The sequence below is a fragment of the Manis pentadactyla genome, chromosome 7 (assembly GCF_030020395.1).
Source record: "Manis pentadactyla isolate mManPen7 chromosome 7, mManPen7.hap1, whole genome shotgun sequence".
NCBI classification, from domain to species: Eukaryota; Metazoa; Chordata; class Mammalia; order Pholidota; family Manidae; genus Manis; species Manis pentadactyla.
In genome coordinates, this window is record NC_080025.1 from 103608602 (window position 1) to 103629194 (window position 20593).

A 20593-nucleotide genomic window follows, 5' to 3' on the forward strand; every position below is an offset into this window, starting at 1 on the left:
CCCCGTATACAAGCCTATGCTCTGAAAAGGGTTTGTGCCTCAGTCTGCGTCTCTCGGATGGAGCTGCGCCCTTGAATGTCCACCCTACTGCGGTCTGACGCACCTTTCCGCAAATCTGTTCGCAGGAGGGCACCCCGAAAGCCCGCAGTCCTCCTTGGCGGCCCAGGCGGAGCAAGCCCCGCTGAAGTTCCCAAAGGATGCCCGGTCCTTCCGGCGTTTTGTGTCGAATCTGCCAGCGCCGCGTCGCGGGATGCGGAATGTGCGGCTGCACGCGCGCCGCGGCGTTTACGCGGCGATTTCATCATGCTCCCCGCCCGGCCGCGCGCCGCGCTTCCGCCGCCGCCCCCTCGGGACCGCCCAGGGCCGCTGTCTCATGCCGTTTCCGCGCCCCGCGCTGCTTAGAGCCGCCCGCGCTGCTCTGCTGCTGTCGCTGCCGACCCGGCTACCGGCTCGGCCCCTGCTCCCGCCCCTCCGACCCCTCAGCACACCCGCGCGCGCCCCGACCCCCTTCCCCGGCGCCGCCTCCTGGAGCAGCATGGACCACGCGGGGGCCGAGGAGGTGCTGGCACCTCTCAGGCTAGCCGTACGCCAGCAGGTACCGGCATCTTGCACCTCCCCGTTCCCAGCCTTACAGCCCTCCAGCCCCCGGTCTCCTCTGACCATTCTCTCTCCGTCTTGTGCACCCATCCGCCTTCCCGGCTACCCCTCTCCTTCTACCTCTAGAAGCCCTTGGTTTCCTGGCATCTTCCTCGCCTCCTCACTTTGGACGCAAGTCCCCTCGTGCGGCGGCCACCTACCCTCCGGTGGAGCGGCGCCCTCCCCTCTCCTCGGGTGACTCCCTCGGATCCCCTAGACATCTTGCGTCCCTCCGCTGGCGATCTGTTCTCCTTTCCCCATCCTTGTGATTGTCGGCTCCTCTCCTCCGTCCAATGGGGCTGGGATCTGTGACCCTTTGGTTCTCCTGTCCCAGCTCAAGAACCTCAACTTCAGTTTCCCAGTCTCTGTTGTGTTCTTTTTGCTCCCCGGGTGGCGAGGTTCCCAGTTCTTCCTGGCCAGTTATGAGCCCAAGCTGCTGGTTCTCTCTTATTGCCTCGGAACTTTTAAAAATCTTTGGGATGCTATATGAATAGTGTTTCCTCCTTGACATCTTCCTTCATTCAGTGCTCAGCCAAATGATCGGCTGAAAACGTAAAGAGAGTTGAAATGTGGGTGTGGGAGGTGTTCCACTTTTTTTCCCCCAATCATGAGATCATCGTCCTTCGCTCCTGTCATCTTTACTGGGTTCGGGAAAGGCCATTTGGAATAAGCGAGCTTTCAGATCGTAACTGGGAAACTGCAAATGTTGCTGAGTTACTTGGGTGAAGTCATCCAGGCTTTGTATGGAACATGTTGAAATTTGATTTTGCGAAAGGGAGGGAGGATTCGTGGTCTGGAGGGCCTGGTGATTTAATTCAGGCCTCCTTTTCCTAAGGCCCATCATGCATATCAGGAAAAGACTTGAAATGGATTGTCACATCCAGTCAGGTAGAGTCAACAGCTTGGAATAGGATCCTGGGGATCGATGACCTCGTAGTAAACACCAAACGGGTTTCTCCTGCACGGGTGCCTGATGCAATAACTTGCCTTAACTATGGAGGGTGGAACCGTCCTTTCTCCGAAATAATTCACTGGGGCAGAGCTGCCGAAAATTCAGCAAATTCTGCCCCTTTGCAATGAATGTTTAGATTCAGTGTGACTGATACGATTGTGTTTTATTTAGAAATTTCACTATAGGCTTAATTTTTTCCCTCTATTACTGGTATCAGAATGTTGTATGGGCTTGATTCTGGTCTCCCTCCACTCACCCTCCCCAAATAAAATTAGGTGTGGTTAACTTTGTCTTTTCTGTAACTCTCAATTTTTTTTTTCATGTCCTTCACTTTAGAAGGGAGAATACATCTAATTTGGAAAAACACACTCAAACCCCTCCCTCTGCCACGTTAGCCTGGAACTGCAGTTCAAATTACCCATCTGTAGTAACACTGGAACTGGTTAACTGAAGTAAACGTGCATGGTGAACAACCTTCCGATTCGATTACTGTCTTGTGAATTATGTTGGCTTGGTTGTTAAATTTTTTTGTACTTTAAGATATTATCTGAATATGTAAGTTAGTTTGGGTTTTTTCTAATTTTCCAGGGCCACACAAATTTCAGTTAACTGCCTGGAACCTTGAATTGCAGTGGTCCCAGTGTGAGCTAGAAGGGAATGTAAAGATCATCTAGTGCAGGCAGGACCTGTTGAGATGATTTTCACTTAATCTGGAAGTTTCAGAAGGAACTGGTGTAGAGATTCGGTGAGGTGCTTTCAGTATCATTGCCTGGACTTAGGAAGCTGCTTGGCAGTGATTGGTAGTTGTAGCTTGATGCTCTAACAAAGTAACTAGTATAGAGAAAAGTAGCCAAGAAGGATTTTTTTTAAACTAGTCAATGAATACTAATTGTCAAAACAGGAGAGGTTTTGAAGAATTGCTAGATGGGTTTCTTTACATTCTTGCCTATTTTTGTTTGACTGTACCTCGTAATTAAGAGTGGCTCTGAAGTTGTATTTTCAGAGTTTGGGTCTTACTCCATTGTCTACTAGCTGGTGGTGTTCAGCAAATTATTTAACCTTTCTGTAGCCAAACTTCTTCATCTGTAATACAGGAATGGAGTTATAAACATTAAAATGAGATAGTGCACGTAAGGTCCTGAGAATGCTGCCTACAGTCTGCAGTAAGCTCTTGGTAAAATATTAGATATTATTCTTAAATGATTTTGGCTTATTCGAATGCTGGTTTTACCAGACCATGGCTGGCATGGAGTTCACATATTTTCTTGTGATGGATGGTTTGACAGTAATGTTGAACTTTTATAAGAGGATTATATCTTCTTAATTTGGTAAGCCAGAATGATAGAAAAGCCATTCTAATGATTTCCTGGGAAGTTTTGAAATTATTTGCTCTCTGAATCACTAATGACAGTAATGTATGTGTGAATAACATGTGAATGTATGTGTTCCAGTATTTCGAATTTTCTTTAACTGTAATTGGGAGGACACAGATAAAACTCAGATTTTAGTAGTATTAAGAAGACTAATGATGAAGATTCCTGGATTTTTCTGTTTTGGTTTTCTGAACTGAGAGTGCTCATTAAAGCTCTTGCTTAATCCACAAAGTGCAAATAAAAAGTTTATGAAGTTTCTGTCAATTATAAACACTTGGAAATCTGAGATGAACTCCTTAATCTTAAACAAGAGCCGTTTAGGTCCATTTAAAGCTAAACATCTTACAAAGGTGGAGAAGTGTTCTTTTTGTTTTTTCTTGGCCAGCTGAATATGCACCATAATATATATGAAGGGTATGTGAAGAAGAGCCCTTAGAATGATTTCTCATCTAATAACTACTTTGCTTTATAATCACAGGCTCTTAGTTCTAATATATGTTTTTATGTTAAGAACTTATCTAGGAATTTAGCTTCTAGTTGATGTTTCTTAAGCGTAAATTAGAGATGTTGATGACATTTCTCGTCAGTTTCATTCAATACACAAACAACACACAACTTACGGTTGTGTGAAAGGGAGAAGAAAAATCATTAGAAATTACGAATCCTTACATCCTTCCCAAATTTAAATCAACTATTTTTGGGGGGGGGCTTGTTTTCAAGATTGGATCATTATAAATCCTAATTTTAATTATTCCATTATTCAGAAAAAACATTATTGCCTTTCTTCACTGCATTTTAGGGATGATTAACTCAGTGTAGGGATCCTTCTTTGTCATAGCTGGCCTCTCCTTGAATGTATGTGCCTGAAACTTAAAAGACAAAAAAACTGATTCTGGGAAATTGATTTTAAAGCCTCCCTGCCTCTGCCTTTCCTCGTGACCTTGCTTTCCAGTGCCCTCTGAGAAGTGTTGAAAGAACAAGTAGGTGAAGCATTTGGATGTGCCAGGCGGTACTTGACACACAGGGGTAGATAGTAAAAAAAAAAACTACTTGTCTACTTCCAGACATTCCAAAGAACTGCTACTTGCCTACCACTTTTCAGAACAAAGACTCTTACAGAGTTCTTAGCCTCATCAAAAAGCACTGTTAGAGAACATTTATGAGACAAGTGTTCCGATAGGTAGAGGAAGGGAAAAGAACCACTGCATGAATAAAGAGTAAGCCAGTAGATACTTATGAAGGGCTTGGTACTGTGCTAGGTTTAGGTTCTGGTTTTAACTAGAGAAGTCAGGATAATAGAATAAAACAACTAGTATAATAACAGACAAGACTTTACTAGTAGATGACAAGAGAATATGAGGAATAACTAATTCAGTGCTCTGAGCATTTAGACCCAGTGTCCCTTTTTACACCAGATATTTTAGAATTCCTCATTACTATCCTGTAATGAAATTAATACAAAATATCGATTAAATCTTATTAAAGAAAAAAATGTGTCTTCACATATGCTTTAAATGTAATGCGAAGAAGTAAAAAAATAATTTATAATAAAATAATATGCATTTCAATATGTAAATTCTTAGATATGATGCCACCATTGGAAATCACGCTAAAATTAGCAGATACTTTCATTTACACATAGATATGTTGTGAATACCACTGCTATAAAGGCACATTGATAAAGATAAATTGTGTTGATTGGTCAGATACCACAACAGCAGTGCCATTGGTCACATGGTTTGCTTGTTAATACAACTCCTGGTAAAATATTGAAAAAAAACAGGATATAGTCTTCCTTTAAATTATGTTTTCCTGGGTGCATTCCTGAAAAATTCAGTGTGTGTTAAGACTGGGAAAATATTTCTGATTATATGTAAGCAGAGTTAGGGTCTAAGTTCAGGCAGTTATAAAAGAGTTTTTTTTTAGTCCTGACAAGGACATTCTAAAGTAGAGTGAATTACAGGAGAGAGACTGTCATTGAATGCGGGGAAGCAAGTGGGAGCTTGAAAAATGTCAGTAACAAGGGGAAAGGGTGATGACAGCCCTTCAAAGGAACTGGGGTTTGTTTGGGAGGAGGAAAGAGGAATCAGTTTGAAAGTACAGAGGGGAATAAGGATGACATCTGCCATTTCCAGCCCCTGAGAATCAAAGGGACATGGGAGAAAACCCAGCTGCTAGTTAAAACAGCTTCAAGGGGAGAAATGTCCTCAAGGAACTATTTAAGTCCTTCATTTTGGAAATGCTTCGTACAGGACATTGTAGAATTTCATTAAGTGAAAGCACTTTTGGATAAGAGGATAAACATTATTGAAGGAATGTGGGTAGGACCAGTCACCAAATTAGGGATGCTGTGCTCTTGTGAAAAAAAAGCCTTCTGGGGATCGGAGAGAAATGATACGAATCAAGGTGATTTGCAGCCAGGTATAATCTTAGTGTAGACGTTTTTGGATAAGAGACAAACTGGTAGTCTGTTGTAACATTCTAAGTGAATTTAACCAGATGTTGGAGGTAAAGGAAGATATCTTGATATTTCTTGTTTGAGAATGGTAAGTTTGTTGCCATTAACAATATGCAGAACAAGTTTGTAGGAGAGGAAAAGTAATTTATCTATAAACAAGTTGGGTTTTTGAAGCTTTTGAAAAATAAGTTGGCCACAACCAAGTTGAGGCGTTTTGTGGCATAAGAGCTGTTATTTTGTGTGTGCCTGTTGTTTGTTAGGTGCTATTGCAGATACTCTGCTTTAATTGTTTCATTTACTCTCTGTAACAATTCAGTTAGATAAGTATTAATTATCATCCTGATTTTACAGCTGAAGAAACTGAAGCCCAAAGAGGTTTACATTTTTTCTGGGTTTCACAATTGACTGATCAAGGATTAAAACTCATCTTTAACCCCTCTTAAGCACTATGTTTTATACACTTGTCTAGGAGTAGATTTTTGCTATGTATATTGTTTGGAATTCATTGTGCTTCCTAAATCTGAGAATTCATGTCTTTGAGCAAAGAAATAAAGAGAAAACTCTATAGCCATTATCTCTTCAAATATAATCTCTTACTCATTTTCTTTATTCTTTTCTTATGGAATTTTGCTTGGATGAATGTTGGACTCTTCTCTATGTCTTATTACCTCATTTATATTTTTAACTGTCCCATTCCATGCATTATCCATAAATAATTTTTTATGTCTGTCTTCTAGGTCACTAATTCTCTCTTCAACTTTGTCTGATCTGCTGTTTAAACTGTCAGTGAGTTTTTAATTTCAACAGCTCATTTCCAGATGATCTGTGTGGTTCTTTTTCAATTTCCCTGATTGTTTCTGACAGTCTCTTGTTCTTCATGTTTTTTTTAAATTTCTTTTTATTTTTTATAATTTCCTTTTAAAAAAATTAAGCATTCAAAAAGTATATTTGGTCATTCTAATACTTTTAGGGGATCTAATTCTGTTGTCATTTCTGCTGAGTTTCACTTAACAGTTATGGTGGATTGTATCCTCATGGGTTTTTTAATTTTGAGTGGAGGGCTTCTAATTTTGGTGAGCTTAGTCTGTGAAAATCCTAAAAGGTCTGTGTGGAAGGTCTATTCCTGTAGAGAGCCATTGCTTCTGTAGGGTATCCAAGGGCTCTATCAACTTAACAACTTTTAATTTCTCAGCTTGAAGTTTCCTAGACCATGGAGGTAGTATTTTGTTTGCCTTCCCAGATTACCTATCCCACCACATTACTGTAAGTGTGGGAATCAGTGTATAAGTGGTAGGCTGTTGGAAGTGAACAAAGTAATCTACAGAACTTAGCAAGGAAAAAATTCCAACAATTAAGAAAAGGTCAGGGGAAAATGAGCGAGTAGTGACTGAGAAGAAAGGGTCAGAGAAGTAGGTAGAAAACCAAGACAGTCATTTTTTCTAAGAAAGAAAGAAAAAAGATTGAAGGAGAAGGTGGTTTATTGGCTGTTCTGTGTTCTCAGTACTAATCTTGCTCTTTCCTACTTTTTGATCAGTGCTTTTTCTTCCTTCCTTCTTCCCTCTGTCCCCTACCTCCAGAAGAAAAAAAGCACACTGGTAATAATCACCCTTAGAGTATAGTTGTTTGTATTCTGCTGGACTATAAATGCTGAGGGCAGGTCATAAAAAACTGAATACTTTAAGTTATTCATAATAACCTCTCACATAATAAACATTTAAATTGCCTCATTCTTATATAGATACTTTTTAAAGGTATGCTTAAAAACACATTCATAACTTTTCTTGACTTCTGAAACCAATCCTGAGCATAATTTCTCTTTGTTGGCTAGGGAGAACTTGTACGAAAACTGAAAGAAGATAAAGCACCCCAAGTAGATGTAGACAAAGCAGTAGCTGAGCTCAAAGCCCGGAAGAGGGTTCTGGAAGCAAAGGTGAGTCTTGGGGCCCTAAAGTAGGAATATAAGTAGGTATAGGGTTGTTCATCTTTATTTAATTTCTTTGGGTGGGAAAGACCTTAAAAGAAGAGTTTCTGAATGAGTATCATTTGTTTTTTCTCTATGTATCCAGAATGCCTTCTCCTCCTACCTGGCAAACTCCTCATCCTTTCAAAGTGCAGGTCAAAATGTCACTTTTCTATGAAGCCTTCCCCCAAATCCTAGACTCAATGAATTTCCCTGAAAGGCATTGTGTTTGCCCTTCTTTATGAATTCTCCTATGCCTGAAAGTAATGGTTTTGAGTTAAAAAATTTTTTTTTCTTCTAAGGAGAACGTCTATCCACTTGATACCTGTTCCCAAATCTTGCAAACACGTTGTAGATCCCCCATCACAAAACTGACATAGTTTGAAGTTTTGTTGTTTTTTTTTGAGAGGGCATCTCCCATATTTATTGATCAAATGGTTGTTAACAGTTAACAACAATAAAATTCTGTCCAGGGGACTCAATGCACAATCATTAATCCACCCCAAGCCTAATTCTCATCAGTCTCCGATCTTCTGAAGCACAACGAACAAGTTCTTACATGGTGAACAAATTCTTACATAGTGAATAAGTTCTTACATGGTGAACAGTGCAAGGGCAGTCATCACAGAAACTTTCGGTTTTGATCACGCATTATGAACTATAAACAATCAGGTCAGATATGAATATTTGTTTGATATTTATACTTGATTTATATGTGAATCCCACATTTCTCCCTTATTATTATTATTATTATTTTTAATAAAATGCTGAAGTGGTAGGTAGATGCAAGATAAAGGTAGAAAACATAGTTTAGTGCTGTAAGAGAGCAAATGTAGATGATCAGGTGTGTGCCTGTAGACTATGTGAATCCAAGACTTTGTTACAAGGGCAACAAAACTTCCATGGATGCAGAAGATTTCTCTCAAAACAGGGGAGGTGAGGTTCTAAGCCTCACCTCTGTTGATCCCCAATTTCTCACCTGATGGCCCCCCTGCGACTGTGCCTGTCTTAGGTTGTTCCTCCCTTGAGGAATCTTACCCGTCTCTGGCTAACCAGTCATCTTCTGGGGCCATACAGTGAAATGTATAGTTGGTAAGTGAGAGAGAGGCAATACTGTTGAAAAGGTTAGCTTTTTACTTGTTTGCAGATTTATGCCCTGTGGCTTTTATGCCCAGTATTTGTCTTGAGGTATCTTTACCACTTGGAACATAGTTTGAAGTTTTAAGTCACTATTTTGCTACAGTGATCCACTAAAAATTCAGCTATTGCTTATTAGTATCTGCATATAAGTCAGCTTAGTGTTGTAGTCTTGGAAATGAGCATATACTTTCCTAAATAAGTAAAAGTCTTTTCTGTAACTCAAAAGGCAAAGAACCCCTAAGGTTTCTGTTTTTTCAAAGGTATCAAAATCTTGTCTAATAAAGTTTATATTGAATTTTGTTGTGGAATAAACTAAATTCACATATCTAAATTCATATTCCCACTCATCCCTCTAATCACATGTTTTCTGTTTAAAAATCCCGTACAGGAGTTAGCACTACAGCCCAAAGATGACATAGTAGACAGAGCAAAAATGGAAGATACTCTGAAGAGGAGGTTTTTCTATGATCAAGCATTTGCTATTTATGGAGGTAGGAGATTAATGATAGAACAATTATATTGTTAGTTACTTTAATAATGGTCTCAAATCACAAATGTGGCTGGCCAGTCGAGGTATAATTGTATCAGGTCACATAAAGCAGAGGGCAGGTCATAAAAAACTGAATACCTTCAGTTATTCATAATAACCTCTCACATAATAAACATTTGAATTGCCTCATTCTTATATAGATACTTTTTAAAGATTGCTTTCATTTGTTTAGAGGTGGCCATTTGGTGTAAAATCTGTTTTTATTTCCTTCCAGCTTACTTATTCTTGAAGATTGCTTTTTCCCAACATGATGTAGGGAGTTGTTGGGGGTCAGAGTTTAAGCATTTAATGTGTCCATGTATGTACATATCAAATAGGCTTTTCTTAAAATTGCAATGGAGACTTGTGAAACAGTAGACCATCGTTACACTGGCCAGCTGTACCATGCACCTCCACATGAGGGCAGTGATAAAACAGAGTCCCTACATTGTTCTTTATGGCAATTGCCAGGAGAAAACAGTCTTCATAGGTATATAAATAAATCTTTACATCTTTCTGAATGCTGTATGAAGATATGGAGGCAAATACAATTCACTGACTGAAGATAGAATGATATATTTTTCGTAGTCAACAGAGATCATTGCAACAATACTACTTTTAATACTTTATCAGGGAAACTGAATTCATGTTTGGCTAAGTAGATCTCTAAATGTTTGACTTCTTAAGATTCAAACAGTGGCTTATATACCCAAAAATAAATTAGAGAATTGGGTGCTAAAATTTTAGATCATTATTATCAGCTAATGCAACAAATAATTTTCTGATTTCTATGGCAGAAAACTACAATCTTTTTCATTCTGTTTCTTCTGTATAGAGGAACTTCTTTTGCTTTTAGTTTTTTGCTATCCTCCTAGAAAATTCTTAATATGGAAATAGTAAATGGAGTAAGAGCTTTTTAATTTTACTTCTGTCAGCTAACTAGAAGTAAGGCTCTTCAGTGTTGAGGGATTTGAATTGTTGACTAATACATTATTAGGGAATATGTGAAGCCTTAACAGTTTCTCATGTCTGCTTTCCTTCTTTTGTTCAGAGTGACAAGGTAAAGTACACATTTTCCTCATTCATGTTTTATAGGTGTTAGTGGTCTGTATGATTTTGGGCCAGTAGGATGTGCTTTGAAGAACAATATTATTCAGACTTGGAGACAGCACTTTATCCAAGAGGAACAAATTCTGGAGATTGATTGTACCATGCTTACCCCTGAACCTGTTTTAAAGTAAGATTTCTACTTTGAGGCCTGAAATCCTTTAATATGCATACTTAAGTAACTTTTTCTGATTATAAAAACTACTTAACATTTATTGTGAAAATCTCGAAGTAAAGAACTAAGAAAATACACAACTACTGTCCCTAGATGGCTATGATAAAATTGTTATATATATATCTTCCCTGTCTTTTTTTTCTCTTAAGTACATATATAAATGGATATATATTTATTGGTATCAATTGATTGACATTGATATATATATCAGTGTTGGCAGCACACTCCTTTTTTTTCATGTAATGTAGATGAATATTAACCTATGCCATTAAATATTATTCTAAAGCATTTTTAGTGACTGCATAGTATTCTGTTTTGTGGGTGTGCTGTAATTTGCTTAGCCAGTGCAATATTGTAAGCATTCAAGTTCTTTCTGATTTTGACTGCCCAGAACATCCTGATAAATGAATTTTTGGTATATCTCTGATTACTTCCTTAGTATAAGTTCTTAGATACTCTGGGCAATGGTGTGCATATATTTAAAATCAAATACTACTCTTTATGTTGAACTTTCAGCCAAAATTTAGATTATCTTACCAGCATTGTTGAAAGCAGAGCAGAATTTCTCTGCTATAAAATCATGAAAGAGGAATTCTTAACCATTTTATAACTCATCACTTCCTGCATTTAAAGAACTACCTGCCTGGGAAAGAACTACTTTTCACTGTTTGTATCCATTTGTCTCTCTCTTAATAATTTCAGCCAATTAAGACAAGGTGAATTCCTGATGATGTATCTAAATTATTGGGACAACCTATTCTTTAGCTATTTGCTTCACTAATAGGAGCTGTGTAGAGATAATACCAGTGTCTGTGCAGATTTCAGTGCCAAAAAACTTCCATTAGGGTTCAGTGTCTATATTGGTTATCACAAATTCTTGCCTATTCAAATTCTCTATGATTTTGGCCTTTGTGTAGATTATTATTAATAATGGGCTAGGCATGGATTAATTGATTCTGTAAAGTAGCATAGACTTTATGACAACTTGTGAAAAAATATAATCTAGTCGATACCTTTTTTCTTATGGGAAGAAAGAACTTGGAGAGAGGGTGGGAATAGATTTGAGGGAGAATTTTCTCTGGCATACATTATTATCTATCATGGATACATCATTATAGATGTGGGAGCGTCCATCTTTGAGATACACAGATATAAACACTAGTAAGAAATATGTAGAAGGGGGATTCTATGTGCTGATCTGTATGGAAATGACAAATTGGCTTGGCATTTGTTAACCTAGGACCTCTGGCCATGTAGACAAATTTGCTGACTTCATGGTGAAAGATGTAAAAAATGGAGAGTGTTTTCGTGCTGACCATCTATTAAAAGGTATGATTCCTCATCTCAGATAAATATCCTTTCAAGTAGGATTGATCAAAGGGTTTAGATAAACTTTTCTCAAATTTTTTTCAATTAAAAGTTTTTTGGGGGCATGTCGGACAGAATAAAGTACACAGATGTTAAAGACACAGATCAAGTCCCTTATTTTGAAAAAAGAAGTTATATATAGATAATTAGAAATTCTCAGTCAACAAAAGAATGAAGACAGTATCATGACATTCCCTGTAAAACCAACCACGGATTCACATAAATTAAGAATGTTATCCTTGGTTTCATTTTTTACCTGATGAGCATTGAAACTCAGAAGTACTTTGCCCTTTTTCCAATCAGTTGAAGTTGACATGTATCAATGCTGTTCTTGTAGCTCATTTACAGAAATTAATGTCTGATAAGAAGTATTCTGCTGAGAAGAAATCAGAGATGGAAAGTGTCTTGGCTCAGGTGAGTACTTGAGAGATGTTACCACATTAGCTAAGAGAGGTGCTGTCTTTCAGCATTTGATGACTGTTCCACATTGTGCTGACCCTGGTCACAATTGTAAAGAAGTGGAGTTTACCTTCTATCCTTCATAGCATCTCTTTTTGCATTTTTGTATTCTTCTCTAGTTAACCCTTTATTTTAGCAAAATTAGCAAGTGTAAAGAGGCATGAAATTTGTTCTCTCTCCTTGGAAATCAGTTTTCTGGATAATGAATGGCATGCAATGTTGATCTGGAGATTTGGGGGCGGATATCTTCATGAGCATTGTCTCATCAGCCACTTGATCTGTTTCTGGTTGTGCTGTCCCTGACTATATATGCTGTTACTCTTACAACCTGATGAGCAGGCCCATGCTTTTCCTGGAGACTAAAAGTTTTATAATTTCTATTTAAATTGACAAATTTTAGATGGAGACCATAGAGATAACCTATTCTTTTAGCAAGTACAGAAATACCTTCTATATTAGAAATAGTTCTTACCTTTTTTGGGGTCACAGACCACTTGAAGGATATGATGAAGATTGCACTTCTTTGCCCCAGAAGATGCACATATCTGTGTGTATATATCGCTGATTTCTCATCTCTTGTATCCATTTAAGCAGAGTACATTTCTCCAACACTATGTTTGATTATGAGGTCCACTAAGGCTTGCCTCTTAAAACTCTTGGGTAAAAAAAAACAGCAACCAGTGTTGTGTTTTTACATATTTTCTTTATATTGGTATATAAGTATGTAAGGCTATATGTAGGACTCCCTCATTCTTTGCTTTTTTTCTCATGAGAATTTACTGGATACTTTTCCATGGTTGCCCTAATTTTTTTTTTTAAACATGCCAATTTTGTCTTTGATATCTAGCTTTCCAACATTAGCTGAGAAATTTTCTTCTTCCTCACTTAAATTAAAAATCTTCTGAAGGAACAAAACAGCAGCATAATCACAGAACCCAAGAATGGACTAACGGTTACCAAAGGGAAAGGGACTGGGCAGGAGGGGTGGGAAGGGAGGGATAAGGGCGGGGGAAAAAGAAAGGGGGACTTACAATTAGCATGTATAATGTGGGGGGAGCATAGGGAGGGATGTGCAACACAGAGAAGACAAGTAGTCAGTCTACAGCATCTTACTATGCTGATGGACAGTGACTGTAATAGCTTTTGTGGGTGGTGACTTGGTGAAGGGGGGAGTCTAGGAACCGTAATGTTCTTTATGTAATTGTAGATCAATGATAATAAAATGAATTTTTTTAAAAAAAGCTTTCCAGGAGATTGTGGGCCACTGGTCTAAAGGAAAAAGAACCAGTATAGTATTCCCAGTAAGTGAGGAAGACCAGTAAACCTATTCTGGAAGAAAAGGATCAGAAATAGATCATGGTGAAAGAATCTGAGGAGCCCTCCATTCTACCTACAGCTCATAGCTCACTGACCTCTATCTTGGGATACATCTGAAAACTTTGAGGCCTAAACAGGGAACTTCATTCATTACCTTCTCTCCCAAGTCTGGAATTGAATAGAGAGGGTATGCAGAAAGTGGGAGTTGGAGGTAGGAGAGGGAAAAGGAAACATGGAGAAATAGCAGTGAAGGCAAGAGTTCTCCCAGTCTTTAAATATGTTTGTAAAATACTTCTTCTCCGGGTCTGGATGAGAGAATCAGGTGAAGGAGATGGAGATGTTTAGCTTGGAGAAGAGAAGCCACAGGGACAAGGATAACTGTCTTCAAATGTTGAAAGTCAGTTACTCGATTTCCTGATAAAACCAGTCACAGACCAAATTCTAGAGCAAAGAATATTCAAAACTCTTGGCATGTAGATGGATGTAGGGAAAATGGAAGTTGCCATGGCCAGGATGCTCTTCTGACCCTAATCTACTTGCCCACTGCACATATGTAATGATGTAATAGTTGGCCTGCTGTGCAGGTGCATGCTTACCCACGTGTTGGCAATGAGCCATTATTCTTTGTGTTGGTATATAAAGACCTCCACCCAGTGCTCTGCATAAAGGTGGAGGCAGACGGTAAATCATGGACTTGCTGGATGCAGATGTGATTCTAGCGCTTGACCTGCCACCACAAGAATAAAGCTTGTTATAAGATCTTTAAAAAAAAAAAAATCTTCTTACTTAATCTGGCTGATGACTCATCTGCCAATTCATTTTGGTTCTTGTGAAGTATATTTTATCCTTTGCATGAAGTTTATTACTTTGGTATAATTGCTCCTGGTTTATAAAAACCAGTTCTTGTGTTTTGACACCATCATAGCCACATATTCATTTCCCATTTCCTTCCTTTTCTAAAGACATACCTTTCATTAGAAAGAAGAAATGAAAAGTGCTTCTGGTTACCGCTAAGTTACTCTGTTTCCCATTCACAGTGTTAGACTTGCTAAGGTTTTGTATATATGTGACTTTGATCGAAATAGTTTCATTCAATTCCAAGTCAGTTGTCAGAAGCAGGAGGTAATTAGTTGATGTGTTAAGTCATGATTTATAGTTTGAGCACTGACTGACTTTCTCTTTCATCTCACATCAGTGTTCTAGGACAGCAGTTTGTTTTTTGATTTGCTATATCAGATATATATATACAACTGTCAACATAATCTTCAGTGAAAAGTAGGCACCAATGGGACGTGGTCTAACTCAGAAATGGCCCTGGTGAATTCACAGTAGAACACCCATCTGTTTCTTGAGCACATAATAGCATTTTCTGCACCTGTTAGTGTGTATGACTCCTTTTCAGCTTTATGAAGCTTGGTAGTTGCTTTGAAAGGCACTCATTCACCCCCTGTTGTAGCTTTATTCCTGTTACGTGGATTTAACAGCTCAAAATTAATCTCTCATTTCTTTGTCCTTTTTTGTTGACTCCTCTCTGCATGTACCCATTTTTAAAGTCATTTTTAACTTTTTATTTTGAAAGATTAAAAACATAAAAACAAAAAATAGTAAAATAGATACTTATGTGCCCATCAACCTTCTTTAATGCTGTTAGATTTTATTGAATCTATTTCCTATTCACTTCCCTGCCTTCTTCCTTTGAGTTTTCTTGAAGCACATCTCAAACATTATTTTATTGCATCTGTAAATATTTCATTATAGAGTGCTAAATGATAAAATTCCTTTAAAAATGAACGTCACTGCTGTTACCTTCATAAATATTAATGATTTTTAAATTCATCACTTAGTCAATGTTCACATTTCCCTGATTGTCTTAAATGTTACCAGTTTTTTGTTTTTTTTAATTTGTTTAAAAATTTTGTTCCTTCGAGTTTTTAACTGTTTAGATTTGGCTAATTGGTGTTTCATTTTAGTGGTGTTTTGACATGTTCCTTTTTCTATATTTCCTATAATCTGGTAGTCAGCTTTAAAGGCCTTATCAGACATTTATGGCAGGATTTTTAAGTAAGTGGTATAATTTACTTCTGTTGGAGGGGCATAATACATGGTTATCTCTTCTGCAAGCTAGATCCACTGATGATCATTGTCTAGATCCATTTTGATGAGGGGTTTCAATATGGTGATTTTGTCATATTGTTACTCCTTTTCTATTTGCTAAAATATTTCTATATAGAAAAACCTTGCTTCATCAACTATTTGATTCTCTGAGGCACTATTTTTAAGGAAAAGTGAGGCTAAATGCTTGATTTCTATGCTTACCTCCCTGTCTTTTTTTTTAACCTTTTTAAATTAGTTGGTTGCTCAGCATCCTTCAAAATGTGCAGTGAGTCCCTGCTTGCCTCTTCCTTTAGTGATCAATGCCAAACTCTCTAAAATATCTAAATACATCTAAAATGATAGATGACCTCCAATTCAAGAATTGCAAATGACTATGACAAACCATCTAATAGTAAAGAATATTTAAAGCTAAAAAAATATCTCATAGAAACAAATAATTAGATCAACTCATGGCCATAGAACTGAGGCTTTGGAGTCAGAAAAACCTGGGTAAATCATCCAGCTCTATCACTTAAGGGCTGTCACTTGGAGCCATTCTCTCTCAATAGTTCAGTTACCACCTAGATATGCAGCTAGTCCATTATTTTGTTTTAGTTTGAATTTTTAGAGTTTCATTTTTTGAAATTTAAGTTTATTTTACAGTTATGGTAAAATTTTTCACAGTTCCAAAGTTTAATCTTCAAAACAATGGAAATTCTAATAGATCTAGTTATCCCTCTTCCCTCCACCCTATTTCCTTCTTACCCCTATAAGTAACCAGTTTTTAACTTGAAAAAAAAAAACTACAAATCTTTTTTGTTGCTGCTTTTACAGAATTTTAAAAAAGACATAGGCATTTGTATGCCCCCTTTTCTAGGTAAATGGTAGCATTCCATACATGCTTCTCTTCAACATGCTTTATGAAATCTCTCAGAGATGTCTTCAGAACAGTGTATGGAGTTACAGCTACATCATTCTCTGTTGTATAGATGGACGAATTTATAGAAGCAGTCCCCTATTGATGGATATAGTCTTTCTGATCTTTGCCATTACAAGTAGTTCTGCAGTTAAGTAGCCTTGTTTTGACCTTTTTGTATTTTTGCTACAGTATTTTTGGGATAGATTCCTAGAAGTTTGATTGCTTGCTGAAAAGGTACAAGCAAATATTTTGTTGGATATTTCCAAATTCTCTTCCATAGGGTTTGATTCTTGTCTGTATCCTCAGAATCTTTCCTTCCTGACTTTTTTCATTATGTCTTCTACTGAAAACCACTGTATATTCTTGAATTGCCTGGGAAAAAACTCTCCTCAAATGTGTGACTTTCTCCTCAAGCAGGGAGACCAGCTTATGTTTATGGTGTTCCTCTCTTGAAGTCACTGGAACAGTTTCCTCATTGATCTAATCTACTGGGTAATCATGTGAATACAACATTTTAATGAATTTCCCATAGAACTTCTATGAAATAGAGCCTAGAGGGCTTAATTTTTTAATTGTTCATTCAAATTGGGAATATGGAGTTAGTGTGAGTGTTGCCTTTCTGTGCAGTAAAAATGTCTGTTGCCTTTTTGAAGGGAGCAAATAAAAACTATAATAGTCACCTTTTAATTGAGTAGGTGCTGTGTGCCAGGCCCTATACTACATACTTTACATACTTTATTTAAATTTCATACTAGCCCTTCATAGTGAGGTAGATTCTGTTCCCCTATTTTGCATACAAGCAAACTGAGACTCAGAGAATTAGGAAAGAACTTAATCTTGAGTTGCACAACTTTAAATAGTAGAGTTGGGCGATTTACCCAGGTTTTTCTCACTCCAAAGCTTTAGTACTTACGGCCATGAGTTGATTTATCTAAGTATTTTGTTTCTATTAGGTTTAGTTTTAGATACTCTTTACTGTTAGGTGGTTTGTCATAGGCACTTGAAATTCTTGAATTGGAGGTCACCTGTCATTTTAGAGGTATAGTATGTGCAGAACACTGGAAAATGCGTAGATAAATAAGATACAACTTCTGCCTTTGAGAAACTTATTATCTAGTGGGAAAGGAAAGTTAAAAGCACATCTAATTATTAAAAGGTAAGTGCATCTGACTCTTAAATATGCACATAGTGGCAAAATTCGACTTAGAAAAACTTACTTATATGATTTCAGATTCTTGCCAATGCATAGCTTTATAGTTGAACAAAGGTATTTTGCCCTATTTTCATTGTAAATGATGAATGTGTGAGTTTTGGGTCAGTCCTAGAAAGATACTCCATTTCTCTGATGGTAAATGAAGTGTGTAAACTTGTTATGGTTTTAGTGTGGATATCTTGAAGGCTAGGTTAATTCTGATCTTATTTTGGAAAGGTTTTGATTATGGATGAGGTTTTATAATGTAACAGTTTATCTTACACTTTGTTTGTTCTCAGTCTTTCACATTAATTATTTTCTTGACATATTCTTTAGCTTGATAACTATGGACAACAAGAACTTGCAGATCTTTTTGTGAACTATAATGTAAAATCCCCCATTACTGGAAATGATCTTTCTCCTCCAGTATCTTTTAACTTAATGTTCAAGACCTTCATTGGGCCTGGAGGAAACATGCCTGGGTATGTATCACTTATTGTTTATGTATGTTATTTTTAAAAATTTGTAATAAAATGTAAATGTCAGTATCAGTCATGAAAGAAAAATTTTGAAAAGTAATATGTAGAATGTACAGATAAATATATTAAGGAGAAAGAATGGCAGACATATTCTTAAATTTTACTTTTGTTCAATTCTTTCTGAATGTAATTTTTTAAAGTGTGTATGATGATTTTTTTGCCATAAACAAAAGTCTGTGGTCATCACATCTTGTAGTTGCAGCTGCATAGGGAAGGAGAGATGGTTGAAGAATGATTTTAAAAGTCATTGAATTTACTGCTGAAGGAGCCTCCAGAACCCATTTAATCTAGGTCAGCATTGTCCAATAGAACTTTCTGCAGTGATGGGAATATTATGTAATGTGTGCTGTCCAATTTGGCAGCCACATGTGGCTATTGAGCACTTGAAATGGAGCTAGTGCTTCTGAGGACTGAATTTTAAAATAAATTTGATTAACTTATATTTAAATAGGCATGTGACTATCAGCCTACCATATTGGACAGCATAGATTTGTTTGTTGATTTAAAAGATGGTTTTCACAGACTGAGTAAATAAAATGTGAACAGTTTACAATATATTCCAGAACTAGAATCTGTATTTCCAGAATCCTTGTCCATATGTAGCCAAAGTATCCCATTTCATAGCTTCAGATATTTTTCTTAATGTTCTCATTTTAGGGTAAGAGAGCATAAGTTTTTGTTGGATGAAGCTAGATAAATAGTGTTTCCTGGAGTAGAAACTAAAGTATATAAAAAGTAATTGTAATAGAATGTATTGCGGGAATTATTTTTATAAGACACTGGATTGATTTTGGGTATTTTGTGGAAAGAGGCCAAAGGTATTTTGGCAGTACATACAGAGAGTCATAAAATGGGCCACACCCTCTGACCTATCATCCCACTTTAGGGAATTACATTTATTTATTTTGAATTACACTATTGGGAACACTTTCTTAATTGATACTTTGCATAGAATATTCTGTAAAATTAATACAGGACAGTAGCTATAATGGTGTATTTGCTTGGCTTTATCTTTAAAACATAGAGAAATACAGAAGAAGCCTCTGGCTGAAAATATAAAATGCCACAAAGAAGAAAATGATGTAAAAAAACTGCAAAAATTGCTTGGCATGGTGTGATGGTCATGATGTGTGTGCTTCAATATTAAGTATTAGCCCATACGGGCTTCTTGTTAGCTTCATGGTCATGCTTTAATATGTGGTTTAACAGAAGTATACTAGACATGGGTCTTATTTTCAGAAGAATCTAAAATTGTCATCTGCCTCCGTATAAATGATTAATCAGGAGAGTGTCAAAGGGTTTTAGCGACATGATGAGAGAGGTGGTGTTTGACTCACTAGAGTGAATAATAAAATTATATTTTAACAGTAGCACTGCCATACCAGTTGCCTGATATATTCTGTAATATTTGCTTGAGAATGTTTGCTACCAAGGGAAACATCTATTTCTGAAACATTGTTTTAGGGCCCATAAAAAGCTTTGTGTGAAAATAGTATATTTAGGACGTTTTAGGATTTGTATCTAGACTTTCATATTTGTTGGAAAACATAGTATCTTTCTTTATAAAAGACTGACTGACTTAAATTTATAGGTACTTGAGACCAGAAACTGCACAGGGTATTTTCCTGAATTTCAAACGACTTTTGGAGTTCAACCAAGGAAAGTTACCCTTTGCTGCTGCCCAAATTGGAAACTCTTTTAGAAATGAGATCTCCCCTCGATCTGGACTGATCAGAGTCAGGTACTGCCTATATTATTATTCTAGTAAAATTAGCGAATGACCTACCTTGGCATTGAATTGGAAATGTAAGCTTGCTATTTGAAACAATTCTGCTACATTCTTATATGATTATGTATTCATTTCTGTCTTCCAGAAAAGCGTGTTTTACATTTGTAATCTCCAAATATAATCTCTGGAATGAGAGGCAGTCTTGAGTGACCAAAGTGAACTTCTTGAAGGGAAGGAGGGAGGGTAGAGAATAGGTTACAATTCTCATCTTCTCCAAATGGTCTTTTCCCCTTGTTCATCATATGTTTTGGGAATGGCAAGATCCTGAGTTTCTAAACTAAGGCATTTTTTGACAATGGTGATGTATATACGTGTAGGGAGAGGTGGGGCTGGGGGTGTAGGGAGAGGTGGGGATGGGGTTATGGGGAGAGGGGGATGGGGTGTAGGGAGAGGTGGTGATGGTGTAGAGAGGGGTGGGGATGGGGTGTAGGGAGAGGTGATGGGGGTGTAGAGAAAGGAGATGGGGGTGTAGGGAGAGGTGGGGCTGGGGCAGAGGGAGAGGAGGGGATGGGGGTGTAGGGAGAGGTGGCAATGTGGGTGTAGGGAGACATGTGGATGGGGTGATGGTTGTGGCAGGATCATTTTG

At 37.5% G+C, this 20593-nt stretch overlaps 1 protein-coding gene across 1 annotated transcript in view; it reads left to right on the plus strand.

Annotated features, from left to right (window-relative positions):
* The first annotated feature begins 316 nt into the window (after positions 1 to 316).
* The window catches only part of GARS1 (glycyl-tRNA synthetase 1), a 41705-nt gene continuing 21428 nt past the window's right edge, over positions 317 to 20593 (plus strand). Inside the window, exons 1-8 of the mRNA XM_036897337.2 lie at positions 317 to 595; positions 7248 to 7349; positions 8908 to 9010; positions 10144 to 10285; positions 11571 to 11659; positions 12036 to 12112; positions 18016 to 18161; positions 19810 to 19959. Coding sequence (XP_036753232.2) covers positions 374 to 595; positions 7248 to 7349; positions 8908 to 9010; positions 10144 to 10285; positions 11571 to 11659; positions 12036 to 12112; positions 18016 to 18161; positions 19810 to 19959 — 1031 coding nt within the window. The 5' untranslated portion in view covers positions 317 to 373. The remainder of the gene's footprint in view (positions 596 to 7247; positions 7350 to 8907; positions 9011 to 10143; positions 10286 to 11570; positions 11660 to 12035; positions 12113 to 18015; positions 18162 to 19809; positions 19960 to 20593) is intronic.